The sequence below is a fragment of the Physcomitrium patens genome, chromosome 19 (assembly GCF_059467195.1).
Source record: "Physcomitrium patens ecotype Gransden chromosome 19, ASM5946719v1, whole genome shotgun sequence".
Classification (NCBI taxonomy): Eukaryota; Viridiplantae; Streptophyta; class Bryopsida; order Funariales; family Funariaceae; genus Physcomitrium; species Physcomitrium patens.
In genome coordinates, this window is record NC_143428.1 from 5,113,883 (window position 1) to 5,135,689 (window position 21,807).

The window sequence follows — 21,807 nt, forward strand, 5'->3', positions numbered from 1 at the left end:
TTGGATGACTTTGTCTTAAAGTATTTAATTAGAATTGATAAACTTCTTTTCTTTTAGTTGTACATTGATCATATATCAATTGGCTTATTATTTTGTTATATGGTTGCAATAATCAACCATCATTGCAATTGTACAAAGAATGTTAAGTTGATTGGATTAAGAAATCATATGACCATATTGTTTGTGTGAATTCTAGTTGCTAGAAATCTTCAATTCATTGCCAACATTCTACCAAATCCATTGGTCTAGACATTTTTTTATTGCAGATGATGGCACAAAGCACCACAATGTGTCTTTCTCTAATATTTACATTTGTATTATTGACAATAGCATACAACACAATGTGTTGAAAACTTGAATATACTATATTAAATTTTAGGATGATATATTTTATTTTTTTTTACTTAAAGAATTTCTTACAAAAGAAAATAAAGTCTAACCAAAGAGGCTATTTTTTTTTATTTTTATTTTTTCATAATTTTTTAAAGTATTCCAATATCATTATAATTTTTGTAAAATCTTCTTGAAACCTCTCTTTCAAAAACTTTGATAAGAATTACTTGAAATTCTAGATTATAAATAGTTAGAATTCTAATTTTTATTTTAAATAAAGCTAAAACTAAATCTTTTGTAAATTTTATAAAAAAAAAATTAAAGCTATATATATATATATATATATATATATATATATATATATTGGATTAATTTTTTTTGTAACTTAACATAGCTCCACAAAGTTTTTAATTTAATGGAAATTTATTTTTTTATTTGTAGATGTTTTCTATTGTAAATTTTAAGCTTTAAAATAATTCTTTCAATATTTCCTATTAAAAAAATAATTTTTTCATTGAAAATAATATAAATGTGCATTCTCCTTTAATAAATTTCAAAAGACTTAAAGATTCTAGATGGTTTTAAGAAATTCATATCATAATGGGATATATATATATATATATATATATATATATATATAATCAAACATATTCAAGAAACTAATTGAATTTTTTAAATGCATATATATATATATATATATATATATATGTCCATACATCATTTTATGAGATATCTAGGTTTTATTTTCAGTAATAATAGTAATAAAAATAACCATCAAAAAATTAATTTAAGGACAAAATTCTGCTACTCTGAATAATTTTTAAATTTTTTTACAAAGTACAACTTATAATCTGACTGAATTTTGTCAAATCGAAAAAAACATAGTAAAAAAACACTACATACTGAATACTGAACTTCATCAGAAATCACTCACTGTGATGTGAAGAAATTTACAGGAGAAAAGCAGAAATTATACTCACAACGTGTAGAGACATAAACTGATGTTGATTCCGGTTGCTCTTGTTTGTTTGTGTCATGCTGGTGATGGTGAAGAATCCTTCACCGCCATTAAGCTTTGCTGAGCTTGATCAGCAGTGCTTTCTCTTCTCTTCAAGTGTTTTTGCCCCTTTGAGTGTTTTCAGCTCATCATTTCACATGCTAATTCTAACTGTGGGTGGCTTGTTGCGGGGATGGTATGCAGTGCCATGGAGGTCACGAGATGTTGTTTGCAGTCGTGACTCATGGATGTTTCGCTCTATATGTACCGCTCTTGTGATCACCACATGAGATGAAGAATTTGCAGAGTGGCGTGTAAGTTGTTTTCTTTATTCTTTTTATGTTTATTGCAATCCAAATTGTGTGGTGAATGAATGGTGGTGGGTATCAGTTGCTGAACCATGAGAGAGATTCAGCGCCGTTGTGTTGTTAGCATGGATGATGGTAACATCGGGGGTCTGAGACTGGACTTCGACTGCGAACAATCACGCTTTGTAGGTCTACGGTCCCTAAGCAACGGAAAAGAGCGAGATTCTGACATGAGGGTGACATACTTTCTGGGTCCAGGATCAAAAGCGAATTGGAAGCTGTAGGAATGTTTGCAGTTTTTGTACGAACGTTGCTTTTTAACAATATCTTCCAGTAGATGAGTTCATAGAAGTTTCGACCTTATTTGTTGGTATACTTGCCGTTGGGAGATCTGGAATGGTAGGATTGGCACTTGGGTCACTCAAAAGTGAAGAGCACTTCTTAGGGATGGCTTTTTGTGAATCACCTTTCGATGAGTCAGTAAACACGTGAGGGTTTCTGTGTGTACTCTCTCTTTCAGAAGGTTTCGTCATCGCCGAGCTCTTGAGCGGTACAGTACCCCATCCGCTGAGTCAGTGTGTCACCATCATCATCTTATATCCGGGCGTGAACATTCTTCTGTCAAGATTGCTGTAGTTATTGATGGTACAATGAGGGTGTACTGTTCAACTCGATTCAACCTGCAAGTGAGGTGAAGTCGGACGATCTTAGGGCTCGCCTGCGAGTGCGGATTGTACTGTTGTTCCGAAGACGAAATTAAGGATAGAGGATGCGCTGCACTTTACGAACACCTAATACTTGTTTCTGATGATTGCATCTGCACAGCGCGGGCGTAGCCTGAATTTAGGGTTAGTACAAAACCCAAGGGAGCTCTGCATGGGGAAGCTTCGGAATCTATTCGCAATGTTTTGTTCTACGTGTTTCTGCCTACGTCAGCCCTGTGCTTGTGAACCAAGTCACTGTTAAATTGCGGTGCAGTGGGATTGCCAACTCGTCCGATACCCAAGCCATATTCATCGTCTACTTACGGTGCACTTCTCTCTAGCAGAGGCTATACTTTGACGTAATATATTATTCGATTTCACTCTTGTTAGCTCTTGCCAGATCCTCACAACTTTCATGAACATAATCTCCAGTTCATCCACAAGGTACTGTTCTCTTCTGAATTAGTATATTTAGACCAGGTCCGTAGACTATGTCGAATATAGAACTGTTACTCTCTTGACATTGCCCTGTCTTCTGATAAGTGTGATGTGTATGTTGTATTTTGGTTGGGTATATGCTCGTAAAATTGGGTTGAGCTCACTGCTGGAATATATCAAATTGGGGCCCTGATTGCTTTGACATAGAATCATTTGTTAACGGACGCCCTATTGTGCCATGCCCAAGGCAACTCTTGGGAACTGCTGTAAAAATTTTGTCGGCCCTTTTTGAGTTTTACCGAAACAACAGATAAAACTCTACTATTATCTTTATTTATTTTCATCAAGTCCAACTCCAAGTGACTTATTCAGAGATGTTGTGCTTGATGAGAACACGAGTTAACCACCTCTCACCTCGTTTGTCCAAGTATGAGTCTATCCTCATGTTTTCTTTACTCCTTACTAAGTTCAACTCCACTTGCTGATCGCTTGTGTTATTTTCTAACCGACTGGTTTACATCGTCTGAATTGACAAGATGGATTTCAATTCTTTTGAGCTGCTTTCAAGTCCACTTTTCAAGTTCAAACAATGAAATAGAAGAAAATAAGAAGTCTTCAAACAAAGATTCGCTGTTTTCAGTTGTGTGAGTGATAACCGCACTCCTACAATTTTTCCTTCATGTGCCCTGGCAATTGGACCTATCTGTGAATCTGGTGTACAGGATTCAATCCTGTCACTGACTATGTAGCGTTTCCTGGTGCCATTATGGGAGCATTGTGGTGCCCACCACAGAGTTGCACTGAACTCTCAAACCATCTAATGACGTGCATTGACTCACACCATGTAGTCCTGCAGACAAGGTGCAGGAATCTAGTCTCCCCTGCAAGTATCGTAATTCAACACATCAGACAAACTTCGGTGAAGCTGGGGCATGCTGGTATCGAATCAAGCTTGTGGAATAGTGTGGCAAAAGCACGGCAGGACTGTTTGAAACTTTGTAATATATATATATATATATATATATAAACTTTTTTTTCTTCTCTTTACTGAATAAAATAAAATATTGAATGTGTATATAAAGAATTATAAACACAAGTAAGGTTAATTCAGACATGTGTTTTGGTTTGTTTGTTTGTTTTTTTGTTTTTTTGTTTTTTTGTTTTCCTTAAATCAACTTTTCTCTATTAGAAGTAGAACCAAATGGCCAATATTGTATACTTGCTTATTTGTTGTTGTGTATTTATTAATTTATTTGTCTCATCATTAAAAGTATTCTTGAAAATACTAAAAGAAACACCATTTTTAGTAAGTATCCTCTGATGTATGATTATTTTCTAATAGTTTGTAGAATATGAGGGCATTTGAAGTATATATCAAATACGTTTCTTTAGAAAGATAAAAATTTTTAAGCTCTTGAGAGTCAGATGATGAGTTGTTGTATTATATCAGCTGTGTATGTATTTTACTAAATCTTTTTTTGCACGTAATCGGAGTTTTTTTTTATAGCATGTTTGCTCAAGGTCAGAACAAAAGTAATCTGTATTTGAAATTCTAATTTCTTTTGTGGTCTTTATTCGATTGTTTTTGTTCTGATTAGTGAGTGATGAAGGTGGATTGTAAACCAAATGTCATTATTTTATTTTATTTGACAACTCTTACATTTTCTTTGGTGGTGAAAAGTATTGTATTTTTCCTTAATTCTAAAACGTATGAGATATGAATAATGTGCTATTTTAGAAACATAAATACATACTATATATATTATTTTCATTAATTTATTTGTTGCTTCTTCACTTTAATATTGAAAAAATAAAATTGATAAAATGTACTATAAAACGGCTCAAGTTTTTTATATCACTTAAACATTTGTGTTAAATTTTGCTAATGCATTGGACCATACACTCAATTTTGAAACAAAACAAACGGCATTATTCATAATTTGAATACATAATGTAGTTGCTTAACAGTTTGGGAGGTTTCTCAAATTTAGTCCTATTAAAGAAATAAATAGTATTAACCTTTTAATGTTTTGATTAAAAATACATTTACTTTTTGTTGTTTACATTTTTATTATTCATCTATTTACGTATGTTTCTTCTTTCCTGGAGCTTATTTACGTACAAATACATACATACACACGTACAAATTAGCTAAAATGTATTATTTTTTGTGCTCAAAGACACTTGTTTTCAACAACGGCATAAATAATCAATTTTTTGATTTGTGCTTAGATAATTATTCGTTGAGGGAAAAAAATAAAAGAAAATAAAAGAAAAGAAAAAACTCATTCGCCCCGACATAGCATACGAAGTGCAAAATATGTTGATATGGAAAAACACAGCTTTATAAATTCGGGCAAGGGGGGGGGGTAGTGGGAGCACAGAGGGGAAGGGGGGATGCGGTGATAAGTGCTACGGGGGAGCCCTAAGGCCGCGGGGCCAGGCCCCATGTAGTAGCCTGACAAGTCCAGCTGGGCAGCATCGGCTTAGCTGTCCCCTCCTCCGCTGGCTCACCAACCGCACAAACCCATCGCGTTCCCCAGATCCACTCTCCGCGTTCCGGGGAATGTCGCGGTGCGGAGGAGCGCGAGACGGAGTCAGCGAAGCCCTAAATCCTGTCGGGCTTGTTCGACACTATTTCCAGTTGCCGTAGAGCTCGAAGGATCGGAGGAGGAGGAGCGAGAGGGAGTGAGCTCCGCCCTTTCCTCATCTCGTTCTCGCGGGCCCACCTTAAGTGGCACTGCACGTAGTGCTCCCGATTGGTTCTCATTCATAACTGCTGCGTTAGCTTTACTGTTGCCGATTCTGCCTTTTTCTTTGTCATTTTTTTCTTCGCCTTCTTTGCTTCCCTCCTTCGGCTGGCTTCCAGTTTGCCTCATTGCGCCTTCTCGTGGGAGAGGCTTTCATCTTCTTCCAGGCATGTCTCTCTGTCGCCCTCGCTTATACTCATGCAGGTGGAATCTAGGCGCTCCGACATTGCTTTGGCTAGGCACAAGGATCTGATCAACTCTTCGTCGTGTTGAGACTTGTTGATGATAGGTTAACAGCTGAGAGAAAAATATTTCGTAGTGTCAGATAAACCAAACGAGCTTCACCAGTTTTAATTTGGTTTCTAAGACACCATATGGAAGGTCTGGCTCTTTGCTAGCTTTTTTAATCGGGCAATGAAAAATGGCGATAGACACACCATCTGAAATTTGATAATCTTAGCAGAGGAGAAAGTATTTGCGCACGCGCGTGTGTTTTTGTTTTTGTTTTGTTTTTTGTTTTTGTTTTTCTGTATTTTATATTTTCCGAAGTGAGCATTCATCGTTCTCCCATTATCCTTGAATGATTTCCATGTATACAGCTGCTCCTGGAGTAGAAGGTACGAATCTCTTTTTTCTCTGTTTTATGCATGGTATGATTAGCGGCTGAAGGTCAGTTAGGTAATCGCAAAAGAACAAATATTTTTGTGTTGTATCTGGGTGATATATGTGTCTAGAGGCTGAAATTCTACCACGAAAACTCAAGTGCATATTGCCTTTGGGAGTTAAAGGGAGTGCGTTAGTGTTTTTCGAGAATCTTGCTGAAGTCGCCTTAGTGGCATTTAGCTCATGTCGCGAATACGTGGAATGTGCATAGAAATAGAGGTGGATGAGGGGAGGAGAGAGAGAGAGAGAGAGAGAGAGAGAGAGATGGAGAGAGAGAGAGAGAGAGATGGAGAGAGAGAGAGAGAGAGAGATGGAGAGAGAGATGGAGAGAGAGATAGAGAGAAGGAGAAGTGAATCGAATCATCTTTTATTCTCCAATGACTTGTAGGTGACTTGGTTTGGTTTCGACAATCTGGTGGATGGAAGCATGATAGAATTGTGTACCGGTTTGTTTGTATTTATGTTGGTAAACTTTGTTATTTTTTATTTGGTTTTTAGAAAGATATTATATTTATTTGCCTTCTCCTCTCCTTGCTTCACTTCGCCTATCAAGTTTGATGAGCCCGAGATGATTGCCTCTTCTCACATACATATTCTACAACCACAGGCTACTATCTCTAGCTCTGCAATAAACTGTTTCACCGTTTTGTAATACTCGAGTGTACCTATTGCCAAGCTTTGTGCACCTAGAGTTATGGCTGCGATTTGAAGTAATAGCAAAAATATAATCGTTCTGAGGCTGTAGGATTTTATTTCTGTCAAGAACTGAACTCATTTCTGGCGCCGTGTAATTAGGAAAACTTTTCTGGTGTATGTATGTTATCTGATCTTTCTGTTGGCATGTCTTGTGTTGATGATTGCAGCCATGGAGGGCGTGATTGAAAATGGGGTGAATCGGGCAGTGGATTCTGTAAAGCTTTTTGTGGGGCAGTTGCCTAAACAGATGTCTGAGCAGCAGCTAGTGGAGATCTTCTCAGAAGCCGGAACTGTTAATGAAATTAATATCATTAAAGACAAGCTTACTAAACTGTCCCGAGGTGAGTGATTTTTCTGCCTAATTGAAGTAATATTTTATTTTGTTTATTTTTCTTGCCTTTTCACTTTTTCTTTCTAACCGTGCTTGTCAATTCATAGAGATTAGTTACTTGTGCATGTACTTTGCGAATTGGGGATGTGCCGGTTCTGTGGGAAGCTCTTTATAATTGTTTCTCGATTGTAATGTTAAGTATTAGTATCAGTGTCGTTGTGCCTAGAACTAGTTTTTTGCACCAGGCGAATACCAAAATTATGGAAATGAAACGTGGCGCACGTGGCAGCTGTCTAATTGCTTAAATTGGTTTTCGTTGAGGTGTAGACATTGACTGATATAACAAACAACTTCTTTTTAATACCTAGGACATTCAACTATCTGTATTAGATCAGTGATTATTCTGTTCACTAGTAGCTTTCTTAATTTCTCAACCTGTCTGGTTATTGTAACCCCTCCCCCTTCCACACACACATATTGCACATATTTGAAATTGCACCCGGTTTTCATTCACGTTCTTCTGAGGTCCTAGTATCACGCATTTTCTTCAAGGTCCAATGAGGGAGAAGCAGTATGGTTACGAGATCTGCACCTCTTTCGGTGTGAATGTATATCTGTACCTTCTTGTCTGGTGCTGTATCACTTAGCCAGTGTAAGAGTGGCGTTTTAGGAACTAGTGAATTGGTCCTGCACAATTGCTTTGGGAGCTATCCTGAATGATGAACGAATTTCTGGGAGCTGTACAACTTGTGAGGAGCATGGCTTTTCCTTGGTGGAAGGTGATTGCCTACTCCATGTACGAATAGTCATGAGGTGGCATTCTTGTCAATCTGATCAATATTCTGCGAAACATGACGCACTGTAATTTGGGTTCTGTTCGTGGTTTTATGTTTTCGGCATTTGCACCTCCGCAGGATCTGTGTCTCCATTTTCCGATTCAGCTTCCTATTGGAAAATTGTAATGTGAGAGTTCAGCACTTCGACGGTTGCGCGCGCGCGCGCGCGCGGTTTTTTTTTTTCTCCTTTGTTAATTTGCTAGTAATGTTTATTTTTGTGAAATGCTTGTGCACTTCATAATCCTATGTGCTGCTGATACAGGGTGTTGTTTTCTTACTTACACAACAAGGCAGGAGGCTGATAAAGCTATTGAGATCTTCCACAATAAGCGCACTCTCCAACCAGTTAAGTACCTTGTTCGCTTATAAATTCTGAGGCTTTGTTCAAGTTCGTTTGGTTCATTGCTGGTTTGAGTTCTTTCCTTTTAATTGGCTGTAGAATAACTGGATTATGTTTGTCCCTTGAAGAGCCTTAGTAGTTTTTCTTTAATGACACGTCTCTGGAGCAGGTAGCCAGCCCCCTGCAAGTGAAATATGCAGATGGTGAGATGGAACGATTAGGTATGCTACGCTTCTTTTAGCTTATGCCCTTAACGTTCAACATCATTCCACCTTGCTGATGATTATTGATGGGGTTATTAGTGAGATTCTACGGAAATAATCTTCTCTGTGCGGCATATTCTCATCCCTGCCGGTGTTTCAGGCTGATTGGTTTTTATACCAAATCAACGCTGATGTGGTGTGTTCTTTCTGGTACTTTTGGCATCTGAAAGAAATGTGTTTGCAATTATCACCTAGACTGAATCGGGTGTGTTCTATACTATTGTCTTCGGTTAAAATTGGCAGAGCACAAGCTTTTTATTGGTATGCTGCCTAAAGCAGCATCGAAAGCAGACGTGACTGCAGTTTTTTCGCAGTATGGCACTATCAAAGAGCTCTCTGTAATTAAAGGCTCACAACCTACTAGCAAAGGTTAATTTCACCTCCTTCTGCTCCGTGGATTGGTCGATTATGTCTCGCAATTTGCCTCCTGAGTTTTCTGCATGTAAGCACTCTGTGTTTACGTTTTCTTTTGCAATACTATCAAGACAGATCTGTTACTCTTCTGCGTGGTTGTTCTCTTATCCTTTCCTGGAATACTTAACTCTATGGTTTGTAACTTGGTAGTCTCTTATTTTACAAACTGACCAGATCTAACTACAAGCGTAACTATTTTAGGTTTAGATATTATCGTTCTGCGACTTTTGATGCATTGGAATGGCCTTTACAGCGAGAAGACTGGGATTTTTTTTTAGATATGTTTATTTGCCTACACTTACATCTACGTCGATTTTAGATCTTTTCCATCAGGAAGTAGTGGCATTTATTCTAGCTTTTATTTATTCTCTTTAAATGTTGATCGAACTACTAACTTGTTTGTACAGGATGCGCTTTTTTAAAATATGAAACTAAAGAACAAGCCGTTGCTGCTATTGAAGCTTTGAATGGAGTACACAAAATGGAGGTATACATTTGTTCTATATCTGATACTTTGTATGCACAAGAGTTGGTACTACGTAGGTTTTATACTTGCATTCGTCGACTTAATTTACCCTCTTGGTAAGAAGTACTGCGTTTTGTATGATTACTGTGTTCTTCTGGTTCATGTGCAAATAATTAAATGAACAATCGCAGCGGTCCATAATAAGCACTGACGATGATCGCTATTCAGGGTTCTCCGTCTGCGTTGGTGGTCAAATGGGCTGACACTGAGAAAGAAAGGCAGGCGCGTAAAGTGCAGAAGGCTCAGTCGGTTTCTTCTCCCCCCATTCCCGGACACCAACCATCAATATTTGGTGCTGTACCGATGGGGTATGTAACAACCCCACCTCCGTACAACGGATATTCATATCAGGTGGGAATTTCACCCAGCACTTTCAGATTGTGGCTTAGAGATGCAAGTTGATTGACTGCATTCGAAGTTATGTGTTCTCAACTTTCATAGTATGTGTTGTTAATCTCCTCCTAAATATTTTAAGTGTTTCTGGTTGAAAGCTTTCTAAGGACTGCATGGCTGCTTAATGACATGTATGTGGCTTTGGTGCAGCCGATGAGCAACTATGCAATGGCATATCCGCAACAACCTGGCATGGTCGGATTACCTACTGCTATTCCTGGAACTCAATCAGATATGACAGCCTACGCACCTATGCAACCCACAACGTTTCCTTTTGGTGCGCAGCAATACCCAAATCCTTATCAAGGCCAGATGATGGGACATCAAGGCCAGTCGTATCCCTCTCCAATAGCTCCTTTAATTGGGATGAATAATGCGCAAGCAGCTGCTGCAGCTGTGAGAACTAGTGTGGGCCCCCAAACCGAAGGTATAAGATCTTCAGCTAAATATTATTTCTTGCAGTTTTTCCAGGCGCAGTATATTCTCTGCAAATTCTTTTCAGTATTTGTACACTTTGCAATCATTCAAAAGGAACTTATAATTTCTCTTTGTGGGATGAATCTTCGTTGTACCATTATTATCGTCTACATTTTTACATCTGCAAATGATTGAAGTGTAATTGTACAGCCTGATTTGCTGGTTCATGGCCCAAGCTTGCCTCATCTTTGAAATGCTTATGACGAGCGAGTTTTATTTTTATTAAAGTTTTTTTATTTGCAACAACTTTACTTAATTTAAATTCTGAAGTTGTCTTAATTTATAATCTTGGTGATTCTGGTTTTATGCAGGTCCAGCGGGTGCTAACTTATTTATTTACCACATACCACCTGAATTTGGTGATGATGAGCTATCTACTGCCTTTTCATCTTTTGGAAATGTCATTAGTGCCAAAGTTTTTGTAGACAAGACAACTGGAGCCAGCAAGTGCTTTGGTACGTTGCCCAATAGTTATTTATTTATTTATTTCGTTAATAATTTTTAATGTTTTTCTAAATGTCTTTTATACATGCTTCAAAACATTCAAATGATGATCGTTACTTTACTTAGTATCCGTGGCCTAATTTCATATACTTCTCGGATTTTTTTTCCTGACACTGCACATGTTTCATTACTATATATAGATTACAATAGAACTCTGTTTTGAATCGTTTTCATTAAATTACCTTCATTTCATAGACACAATTTGGTACCTTTGTTATGGTAATTGTCGCGTTTCTTAGACCTTCCGCAAATGCAATTTTTATTTTTATCTTTTTCCTTTTAAAAAAAACAATCCTGTAAAACTCGAGTCCTGTTCTCGAGTAGAAATGACATATTGTTGGTGCGTGGTGCAGGTTTTGTAAGTTACGACACTCCGGATGCAGCCCAAGCAGCTATAAATGTAATGAATGGGTTCCAGTTGAGTGGGAAAAGGTTAAAGGTTCAGCTCAAACGAGATACTAAACAAAGTAAACCCTATTGAAAAATATTGGGAAACAGGGGTTCGCTGCCGCAAAGATTAGGGATGCACATTAGACATTGCATGCGGGGAAAATAGTAGGACTGGCGCTCTAATTGAACCGCTGAGCGGACGCCAACACAAATCATACTTGCAGGTGGGGAAAACTGCTTTTCCCAAGTCAAGCAAGCTTGTTTGCTTTATTTTACTTTGTGGTGCAAGCTAGTACCCCTGTGAAATGTACCATTTATGGCCAACTTAGGAAGTTCAATTTTGAGTATCCATTTTGCAGTTTCTAAGATATCATTTCGTGCGAATGTTCGAGTCAGATTTTTCTTTTTTCTTTTTTCTTTTTGTGACAGGCGTGCCCATAATCGTGTTTGTCTTTGTCCGAATGTGGACTTCGTGCCGGCCTGCTTGTCAGCTGTGTTCCTTGATAGCCGTCTATTCACATATTTTCTTCTTAGTGTAAGATGTTAAGATTATAGATGTTCCCTTGATGTTACATTAAAGCTGGTTTACGCAAGCGGGGCAGACGGAGTGTATCAGTTATTTTAACAAGACGGGTATGTCTGTTAGACTAACCACAGTTTTGCGAAGGTGTCGTAGTTGCTTCCCTAACTACCTTCGCCGTATTAACAGCGTTATGCTGTTGAGCTATTTGATGGTCTTTTGCGTACAATGGTGCATCCATCAATATGGAGTTTCTGTCTTATGTACTTGTACAGTCTGCTTATCATTCACTCTAGCCATCCAATGATGAGGGTTTGTGTTGTACTAAGTGGTATGCATTTCTGTTCGCGCCCAACGTTTTTTTTTTTTTTTTTTTTTTTTTTTTTTTTTTTTTCTTTTTTCTTTTTTCTTTTTCAATTTCAACTTCAAAGTTGCTTCCTGATCGTACACATACTGTAGATACATTGTTGTACCAGGTTGTTTGGACGTGTAAAGTCTCGTTGCCTGTGGGAATTGGTAGTGGTCTGTGATGTGTGTGTGTGTGTGTGTTTTGTGGTTTCCCAGCGAAAATGTTACAGGGTTTGTTCAGCTGTAATGATGTCCACGTATCATTCCGTTTGTCCCTTTGTTGGGAGACTCGTATTTGGTGGCCGTTCCGGATTTTACCATGGCTTGCCAGGTACTGAGTGTTTTGTACAGACATTGGGGTCGGAGAATCATCCAAATTGTTAATTTCGTGCATTTCATAATCTGTAGTGTATTTTGTTTATTTGGGCACGAGTTGGTGTTTTGGCACTTTTGTCGTGTACGTAGTTTCTAACAATGTACTGCTGAAATTAGTAATTTTTGTGGCAACAGAATTTGCTGGATCTAATGGTTTAAGGGGTAGTAAAAATTTGTCGTAATTGAAGAGTTGCATTTATGGGGTGATATTTTGTCTGTGTTGTAGGACGGCGCCTGCTCCTGTGTACGGAATGTACCGTCAGCCCTGTCCGTCTGAGAGGCTTTTTGTGGAATTACAGTCTGATATGTGCCTGAATGCACAATCCATTACTGATTCTTTTTTACCAGGTATGTTTTTGTTTGAATCTTTATTGTACAGTTTGAGGTGATCAGAGGGCTGTAATTCTCTAAGGTGTACGGAGTCGATGTAGTTATTGTTCGTTCAACACTTCTCGAACACTCTCGTTGTACAAATGGAAGTTATAAAAACCATCTTCCATATGTTGCTAGTGTAAGTTGATATAGTCCATTTTGATTAATCAGTAACTCACTTCTACCACTCATCGAATTTGAGTTTTATTAAGCTGTTCATTTGATTCTTTGTGCTTGCTGGAGGTATTTACATCATGTCGTGCATTGCATCTTTTTCTTCTACCGTTTGGTGACCTCGTGTAAACTGTAGCAGGAAAGTTCACGCAGGCACATGGTCTCTGCACTTGAAGATTGGGACGAAAGACGGTATTGCTGACGCTTAAAAGTTGTCCTATGGTCTAAGACCAAGGTTCGAGATTTGTTTCTAGGGATTTATTTATTTTTGATGTTCATATTATTGTGTGTGAAAACTACCACAATAATCATGTTACACGTGTGCTCTGAAAAGTCAGGTAGTTGCGTAGGATTGGGTACACAGTTTTCACACCTGGCAAAATTGTTCCACATACATCAATGGGCCTACTGAAGAACAATTTGAGGTGCCAGCGACGTGGTCAAGGTGAGTCATTTCAATCAATTCCGTAAGGGATGGTCTGTTTGTTGGAGAAAAGAGGAGCGTTTAATTAGTTGTTTTTAAGTTAGGTTACTATCTCATGTTTTCATTTTCCATTTTCATTTTTCCATCGTTGCATGCTGCATTTGTTGTAATATATGCATTTCAGTGCGAGGTTAATTACCGCTGTTTGATCATTCCGAATTCGAAGGTGGTATTCACTTGTATGAAAAAACCTTATCGAAGAATTGGTTCTATATTAGGGGCTATTTACAAGTTTTCATTTCATGGGAAGAGATTTCCTGACTTTTAAAGATCAAGTATGTATTCTCTCAAGAATGTTCACGCCTCTTTTTTACCTCTTTCTCTGGGTCAGTTTTTAGGTCAGTTTTTAGTTCCAGGAGGTCAATCTGACCATTATAGCTAACAAATATGTTAAGAAAGATATTTTGCAATTCTGTGGCCGAGGTTGCACAATCAGCCTCTTCAATGCCAGTTCTGTTATTGACTCGAGGCACATTCTTTTCTGTGCTGTATTCTGTTATTAAACATTTAAGGATTGTAAGGATTTTGTGTTAGGTTCTACATGAAGGACGCTGTAATGAACTTGTTGGATTTAAACGCCACCATGCCCACCATGCGATGCAATCTGTTCTCCTTTGGCCTCGTTTCTCACATGAATGGTGTGTCAGAATTGCACACAAGCCTCAAGTTTGTTCCTGTGCTCCCAGATCTAGGCAAAATGGGTGATTCATCATCTAAACTTATTACTTTAGTCCCTAATTGAAAGTTTCGAAAATGGACTGGAGAAGGTCAATCATATCAGCTTTTCTAATGTCCGTTCGACACTGATCATATCTGTGTCCCCATTGGCTCTATGACTTTCAACACCTGGCACAATTTTGTGGCTGCGTGCCAGACGCCAGAAGTGATTATACTGTCAGAACGTTACAATTTAGAGTTTGAGTGTACTGCATGGTAAACCTGATCGAAATCCACCGACAGCAAACGTTTGTGTGTCACAGGAGAACCTAACCGTCTGCGATGTAATATTGTACAGAGGTTGGTACAAGCGCCATTTTGTGCTCACTTAGACTGAGTCTGAAGGAGGTTGGGATGCAGGAACCTGACTGTTCGGGAAGGCTAATAAGTTCAGTAGTTGGTGGGCATTGAAAGGGGTGAGGTGCTTCTTCTCTGCCGACTTGTTAAACAAAATGTGGATGGTTGCCATGTGGTTTGTTGGACAAGCCTTAACGAGATATATTATAATCAATACATGTGCATCTTTGTTTTCACATTGGGTGTATGTCTAGTCCAGACAATGTAGTGCTGAGTTCTTGTCAAATTGATCGAACTCATTCCAATGCAAATTTTATTGATGTAGATCTTTTAGTTTGAGATAGTAATTCTAGATTGTAATTTAGAGCTTGTCAACAGTTCACTCCTATTTTCGTAATATTAGTATGGTCTACTTTTTTGTAGTTATAACAATCTTGATTGATAAAATAAAGACTTTGATAAATAACCAAAGATTAGTGTCCTTGGCATCATTATTATTTTACAAAGATTGGAAAGATGCATTTCAACTAATACAATCTACTTTAAATTTTTTGAATAGAAGACAAACAATTTTATATTACAGTTGTATTAATTTTTTTGTATTTGAAGAAAAAATGTTAAATCAAATTATAATGATAATTTTTGTAATAAATAGCTAATATGAATTTTTGTGTAAATGTAAAAATATTAAATCAGATTTAAAAATAAGTACCAAATCACATTTTGCTACACATAAGTTTAAATTATAAAATTTTCTATAGTTTTGTTATAAAATCAGTATGAAATATCCATCATAATATGAAAAGCATATTTATTATGATTAACTCATTTATATATATATAGATTTTATAGAAAAAAATTAAATAATTAATCTACATATATATATATATATATATATATATATTTATTTTAAATGAAACTACTCATTATATTAACTTTCAATTTTTATTTGACAACATATTATTTCTTTAAATATTATATTTTGTTTATGTATATATTGCAACTGATTTCAAAGAATCTTTTATTTTATAAAATTTCTATTTTTATATTTAAAACTATTATGTGCTTTTCATTTATTTTTTTTTCATTCTTATCTATAATTGATGTACAATTTTATCAATAATTTTTATTTTTTATTTTTTATTAATTAATTATTATTATTATTATTATTAATTATTTTTAAAATCATAAAAGAACTTGATTTAATGAAATAAATTAGTGTTGCTCATTTCATCTAATTAGAAGAAATAATTTAAAATATAATAGGAGCTACTTAAATAATTTTATTTAATTATTGGTCAGTTAAAACTAAAATGCACTAATAAATAATCAAAGGAAAATCTTGTATTTTACGTAAGTCAAATACCAAAAAAATAAAAATATTCTGTTTTAAAAATTATTCGATTTATTGTACAAATTAATTTGAATTTTATTTATAAGCTACATCTGATCTTTAATGCAAATTTAATTCCCCAAATTCTTTATAATTGTTCCACCTTTTAATATATAAAAACAAATATGATACTAAGAGGGTCTTTATATTTAGAAAAGAAGGTGAGAGGTTACAATTTTTAAATCTTTTGATTGGTTGAAATCAAGAAGCTCCACTTAATTGGCTTTATACTTAGAATAATCATTCTAAAAAATTTTCTACATAGTATTAAAAATTTTATCTTCTAAAATTTGTAATAAATTTATTTCAAAAAGTGACTTTATTATAATTCAAGTAGTTCTATAAAAAAATTACTAAACATAACAAATGAAAGATAAAAATTTATTTTTTAATGATTTTTTTAATAATTAATAGAATTGAGAAATGAGCCAACTATTATATTACTATACTAAACATATATATATATATATATATATATATATATATATTTGATACAATTGGGATGTATCCATTGCAATGATAAAAAATAAAAATAAAAAAACAACATGATTGCTTAAGCCTTAATACTTTTTGGAGAATAGGTGTATGAGTGTAAACTATGATATAAGATTATTTGATCTCAAATTTTTTAGTTTTCAGCATTTGAGTGGATAATAAAGTCATCGGAAAAATTTGGTATTTTAGAGAATTTACATTTCTTTTTGTATATCTATAGTTTTTTTAGCCATCTAAGTCTTATGGTATTTTTATTTATTTAAAATTTAAAATTTTATAGGATTGCTTTCTTCCATATGAAGACTTTTTAAGGTATATATTTTTCTAGATAGGATTTTTTTATAGAAAGAAGGTTGCTTAATACTATACTCTTTGTGCTTGTTTGTACTCCCAAATTTTGTATAAAATAGTCTCATGTGTTTTAAGGGAGCAAAGTATAAAGTAAAGAAAATTGTCATTGCTTGCTTGAACAAGCCATATGTTGACTACCACTTCCTTGAGCTATATGAGCCATATTTGCAAATTTTCTTCTTGAGCCATAAGTTTAAATCACATGCCTTGTCAATGAAATTTGTTTTTTGATTTTAGTAAGTTTTGTCATTTTGTTGTTATAAGATCCTATAAAAGTTGGATTTTTTAAGGAGTTGTTCGCCAATTTTTAAAAGTAGATCATTAAATTAGAACTTGTGTCTTATATAGAAGAAAGTGGATTAAGATCTTATTGACCAACTTGAAAAATAATTTTCTTGTCTCTTTTTTTTTTTTTTTTTTTTTTTTTTTTTTTTTTTTTCTACTTTAGAATATGAGATTTTAGCAACCTTTACTACTTTGGTAAATCCTTCAATTATTGTGTTAGAGGCTTCTTTGAGATTTTTTAATCTTTAAGTAAGGATTTAAGAGAGTTTGTCATTAAAATATAAGATTCTTGAAGTATCTAATCAAAATTAATATCTTATAAAAAACTTATTATTATTTATGAATATAAATTTATTTTTATATATTATTTTAATTTTAATTTTTCATCCATTTAAAATTTTTAATGCTAGACAAAACTTAAGACTTATTAAATTTTTAATATCTTGATTGGCCTTTAATTTTTTTTAAAAAATTAATTGCCGCATATGAATAAATTTTTAAAATTTTATTCTATAGACATCTAAATGTAATATATATAAAAAATTATAATTGTACCTAGTTCTTTTGTCATGTCAAAGTGTCGTGGTGTTAAGGATATACATTAGGAAGTTGTAGAAGATTCTAGAAGGTTCTAGAGAAGCTTTGTGGTTTGTAGAAGCTACTTGAGAAGTTTTCAAGCTCATGAAAGCTGCTTGAGAAGCTTCCTAACTCGTAGAAGCTGCTTAAGAAGCTTCGTAGTTTGTGGAAGCTACTTGAGAAGCTTCCTAGCTTGTAGTATATATAGGAGCCGAGACTGAGGAGATTCTTAGTCTTGACAACACACCTCTTGGAGCTCTAGCTCACCTCTCTAGTATTGTTCTTGCACTCATCTAATTAATCTAGTTCTTGCCGATTCTTCTTGACGTTCTCCTTTAGATTTCCAGTCAATATTCTAAATTCATGACAATTTGTCAAGACTGCACTCATCTTTCATATCAGAGCTAATTCCTTCTTGTTAGAGTGTGGATTATCCCTCTGCTTGAAGGTACTGGTAGTTTAGAGGTTGTGGATTACCCTCTTCTAAACTGATATTTCTTCTATTATAATATTGAAGTCTTATCTTTCTTGGAGAGAGTGGATTATCCCTCTTCTTTAAGGTGTTTTAGAGGTTGTGGAGTACCCTCCTCTAAACCAATAATGCCTTCTTGTAGAGACATTTCTTTCTTTCTCCTAAATCAAGATATTAGTATGACTGAAAGTTCGGAGTTCAAGTTGGATGCCATTATGAATGTTCTTGCTACGTTATCACAGAGAACTATAGAGATTGAAGGAATCATTGTAAGACTTCATAATAATGGAGCATCCGAGATTGCATAATCGAGGATTCACCAGTCTCAAGCTTTAGCACCAAGAGAAGCAGCTTTGCCTCTAGTTCAATAAGGACCGTTGATCTTACAATGAAATGAGTCCCGAATTAGCCTTTCAGACAAGTTTGATGGTATGCATTCTAAGTTTTGAGGTTTTATCGATCAAATTAGATTGATAACAAATTTACAACCCGATTGCTAATCGACAAAGGAATTGCGTGTTGGACTGGTTGGAACTTTGCTCATGGGGCAAGCTCTATCATGGTTTGTTCCTTTGTTTGAAAAAGGATCGTCAATTTTGAACAAATTCAAAACTTTTTTGGAGGCATTTGCAGAAGCATTTGGCAAATATGACAAGGCACGATGGGGTACAACAAAGATCTAGTCGCTATGAGAAGAGGTATGCTCTGCATCAATCTACGCATCAGATTTTAGATAATTAGCGTACGACATAAATTAGGACAAGGAAGTATTGATGAGTCAATTTTATTGGGACTTGAGGGACGACTTGAAGGATTTGTTATAATCTCTTTCCAATCCGTGAACGCTTAATGAAGCCATTAGCCAAGCTGTAAAGTATGATAATTGCTTATTCCAACATCGCCAAGATCAATGCTCAAGATAATAGATAGCTCGTCACACTCCAACTATGTCAGCAAGTAGCTTGAATTCACATTCAAAGGTGGAAGACATGCAAATTGACGTGGTACGTGTCAAATCCCTAACTCTAGAAGAAAAAAAACGGCATAAGGAAGAAGGACTATGCTTGTATTGCGATGAAGAAGGCCACAAAGCTAGAAACTACCCCAAGTAGCAAAATCGATGTATTGTCAGGACCAAAGGCGTATTTATTCAGGAAAACGAAGATGCCTAGCCACAATAGGGACCGTGCAGCTGGACGATTCAATACCACAACAACAATCAGGTTCCTCTCTTTTCGCTCAGCTTGCCCATTGCTTTATCATTCCTCTATCTTTTGGCCCTCAAAAACTAAAAACCTTAGCTTTATTAGACTCAAGAGGATCTGTTTACTTTTTAGATGAAGAATTTACTAAGCATCACGAGATTCTTCTAGTACAAAAATCTAAACCCATTCATATAGAAGTAATAGATGGACGACCTTTATTGTTTGGTAGTGTCATCCATGAATCAGAACCTATAGAGGTGACGTTTAAAGACCATAGTAGTTATATTATTTTCAATATTATTAGAACCTCTTCAAACCCTATTATTCTTGGTCTTTCTTGATTAGAAATGCATAACCCATCCATAGATTGGAGGTTACAAAGGATGACATTTCCTATAGAACATTCCAAGAGTAAGCCTCTTAGAAGATCTCGAATAAAAAAACCCTTATTTATCGGAGCAAGAATATTTATAACATCGTCCAAGGAAGGCACATTGTTTGTCATTTATGCGACTCCAACTAGTAGAGAGAAAATTTTGATAGCAAATATAACAATTTTCAAGACATGATTCAAAAGAAGAATGGCGACATGCTATTAGAGCATCGACCATACGATTGTGCCATAGACTTATAGGAAGGAGCACAACCACCTTTTGGCCTAATCTACAATTTGTTGCAGACGGAGTTAGCGGAGTTACAAAAGTACATTGACGAGAATCTAGCCAAAAACTTCATTCATCATTTGAAGTTGTCAGTTGAGGCACCAATCTTATTTGTGAAGAAGAAAGATAGCTTGGTGTGGATATGCGTGGATTATCGAGGTGTCAACAAGGTAACAAAAAAGAATCGTTATCCATTACCCTTGATATCAGGTCTTTTAGAGCAACTTGGATGTGCAAGGATCTTTATAAAGATTGATCTAAGGGTTGCTTACAACCTCGTGCGAAACAAGGAAAGAGATGAATGAAAGACAGTTTTTCATACAAGATATGGCCATTTTGAATATAATGTCATACCTTTTGGTCTTACCAATGCTCCGGCGATCTTTCAATACATGATGAATGACATCTTTCGAGAGCACCTTGAAGATTTTGTTGTCATCTATCTAGATGATATTTTGATGTTTTTCAAGAACGTAGAAGAACATGAAAAATACGTTCGTTTGGTCTTTAAAAAGCTCAACGAGCGAGGACTTTATGCCAAGTTGGAGAAGTACTTTTTTAACCAAATTGAGATGGAATTTTTGGGATTCATTGTAACTATAGAAGGCGTGAAGATGGATCCTAAAAAGGTGGAAGCAATTGTATCATGGGAAGTTCCAAAGATGATTAGAGATGTACAATGCTTTCTTGGCTTTGCTAACTTCTATTGGATCTTCATTAAGAATTATTCTAAAGTTGCTGCTCCGCTCACTCAGTTGACATGTAAACACAAGCTTGAATGGAGACTTCTAGCGGAAAAAATATTTCAAGATCTTAAGATAGCATTTACTACTACTCTAATCTTGATACATCCGGACTTGCAAAGGCCTTCTATTTGGAGACTGATGCTTCAGATTTTGCTATAGGAGCTGTACTTTTGCAGATAGGTGCAGACAAGAAGCTTCATCTTGTTGCGTTTTATTCTTGAAAGTTTTTTGGTGCTGAGATCAACTATGAGATCCACGATAAAGAACTTCTTACAATAGTAGATTCTTTCCAAGAGTGGCGTTACTTTCTTGAAAGAGCTATGCATTTGGTGACCGTATACACGGATCACAAGAATTTGGAGAACTTCATGTCGGCTCGGGTTTTGAATTGTCGTCAAGCTCGATGAAATATTGCTATCTAGATTTGACTTTGTTATTACTTATTGACTTGGGAAGCAACAAAGACTATCCAATGCATTATCAAGGAGATTGTATCTAGCACCAAAGGTTGGAGAAGCAACATTTGATCAACAGTGTATAACATTGTTGAAATCGGAATAATTTCGGCTTTGCTCTGCTATAGTGCCAATTGATGCTGACTTCTTCAATCAAGTACGTTGTCGTGTTGTAACACAACTATATGGTAAAAATAAAAAATGAAAAAGATATTACTAATATTTAGTCATCTTGGATGTTAGAAATAGTGTCCAATTCCAGTGCCAATATTTAGGGTCAGTTAATGTCACCCCACTGGTGTCGTAATACGTGAAGTTTTCGTTGAGAAAGCTCTGGGCACCTGGCTATGGAAGGAAGAATAGAAATTACAATAACAAAATCTTAATTCTAATAGAATACTAAAAATTCTCTAATTAGACCATAATAATGCTAAGCAAGCTTAATCAAATTCAAAAAAAACTTCAAAGAAATTTGAAACCAACAATAAGAATTCTTAAAGAAATATTAGAATGAACA

The 21,807-nt window shown here is 35.6% G+C and overlaps 1 protein-coding gene and 1 long non-coding RNA gene across 39 annotated transcripts; both read left to right on the forward strand.

Moving 5' to 3' along the window:
• The first annotated feature begins 1,248 nt into the window (after positions 1-1,248).
• On the forward strand, positions 1,249-5,078 carry LOC141044491 (uncharacterized). 3 transcript variants are annotated; one of them, XR_016498693.1, is made up of 4 exons: positions 1,249-1,644; positions 2,159-3,207; positions 3,317-3,424; positions 3,637-5,066. It is a non-coding gene; the product is annotated as an uncharacterized LOC141044491 (long non-coding RNA). The 3 variants fall into 3 exon arrangements; XR_016498692.1 differs by lacking the exon at positions 1,249-1,644 and having other exon boundaries at positions 1,661-3,207; positions 3,629-5,078; XR_012216056.2 differs by lacking the exon at positions 1,249-1,644 and having other exon boundaries at positions 1,662-3,207; positions 3,637-5,078.
• A 238-nt stretch (positions 5,079-5,316) lies between these two features.
• Positions 5,317-14,886, forward strand: LOC112296135 (RNA-binding protein BRN1). 36 transcript variants are annotated; one of them, XR_016498467.1, is made up of 15 exons: positions 5,942-6,147; positions 7,057-7,230; positions 8,319-8,401; positions 8,566-8,617; positions 8,903-9,028; positions 9,481-9,560; positions 9,768-9,950; positions 10,143-10,419; positions 10,781-10,924; positions 11,327-11,587; positions 12,833-12,954; positions 13,292-13,597; positions 13,855-13,911; positions 14,171-14,337; positions 14,714-14,886. XR_016498467.1 is itself a non-coding variant. In XM_090244579.1 (11 exons), the coding sequence occupies exons 2-11, from the start codon at positions 7,186-7,188 to the stop codon at positions 11,452-11,454; spliced, it is 1,227 nt and encodes a 408-aa protein (XP_090100705.1). In that variant the 5' UTR covers positions 5,319-5,468; positions 7,057-7,185; the 3' UTR covers positions 11,455-11,710. The 36 variants fall into 36 exon arrangements, 6 of the variants coding, with proteins under 6 accessions (XP_090100703.1, XP_090100705.1, XP_090100701.1 ...); XR_016498481.1 differs by lacking the exon at positions 13,855-13,911 and having other exon boundaries at positions 13,292-13,387; positions 13,491-13,597; XR_016498484.1 differs by lacking the exon at positions 13,855-13,911 and having other exon boundaries at positions 13,292-13,344; positions 13,491-13,597.
• The last annotated feature ends 6,921 nt before the right edge of the window (positions 14,887-21,807 follow it).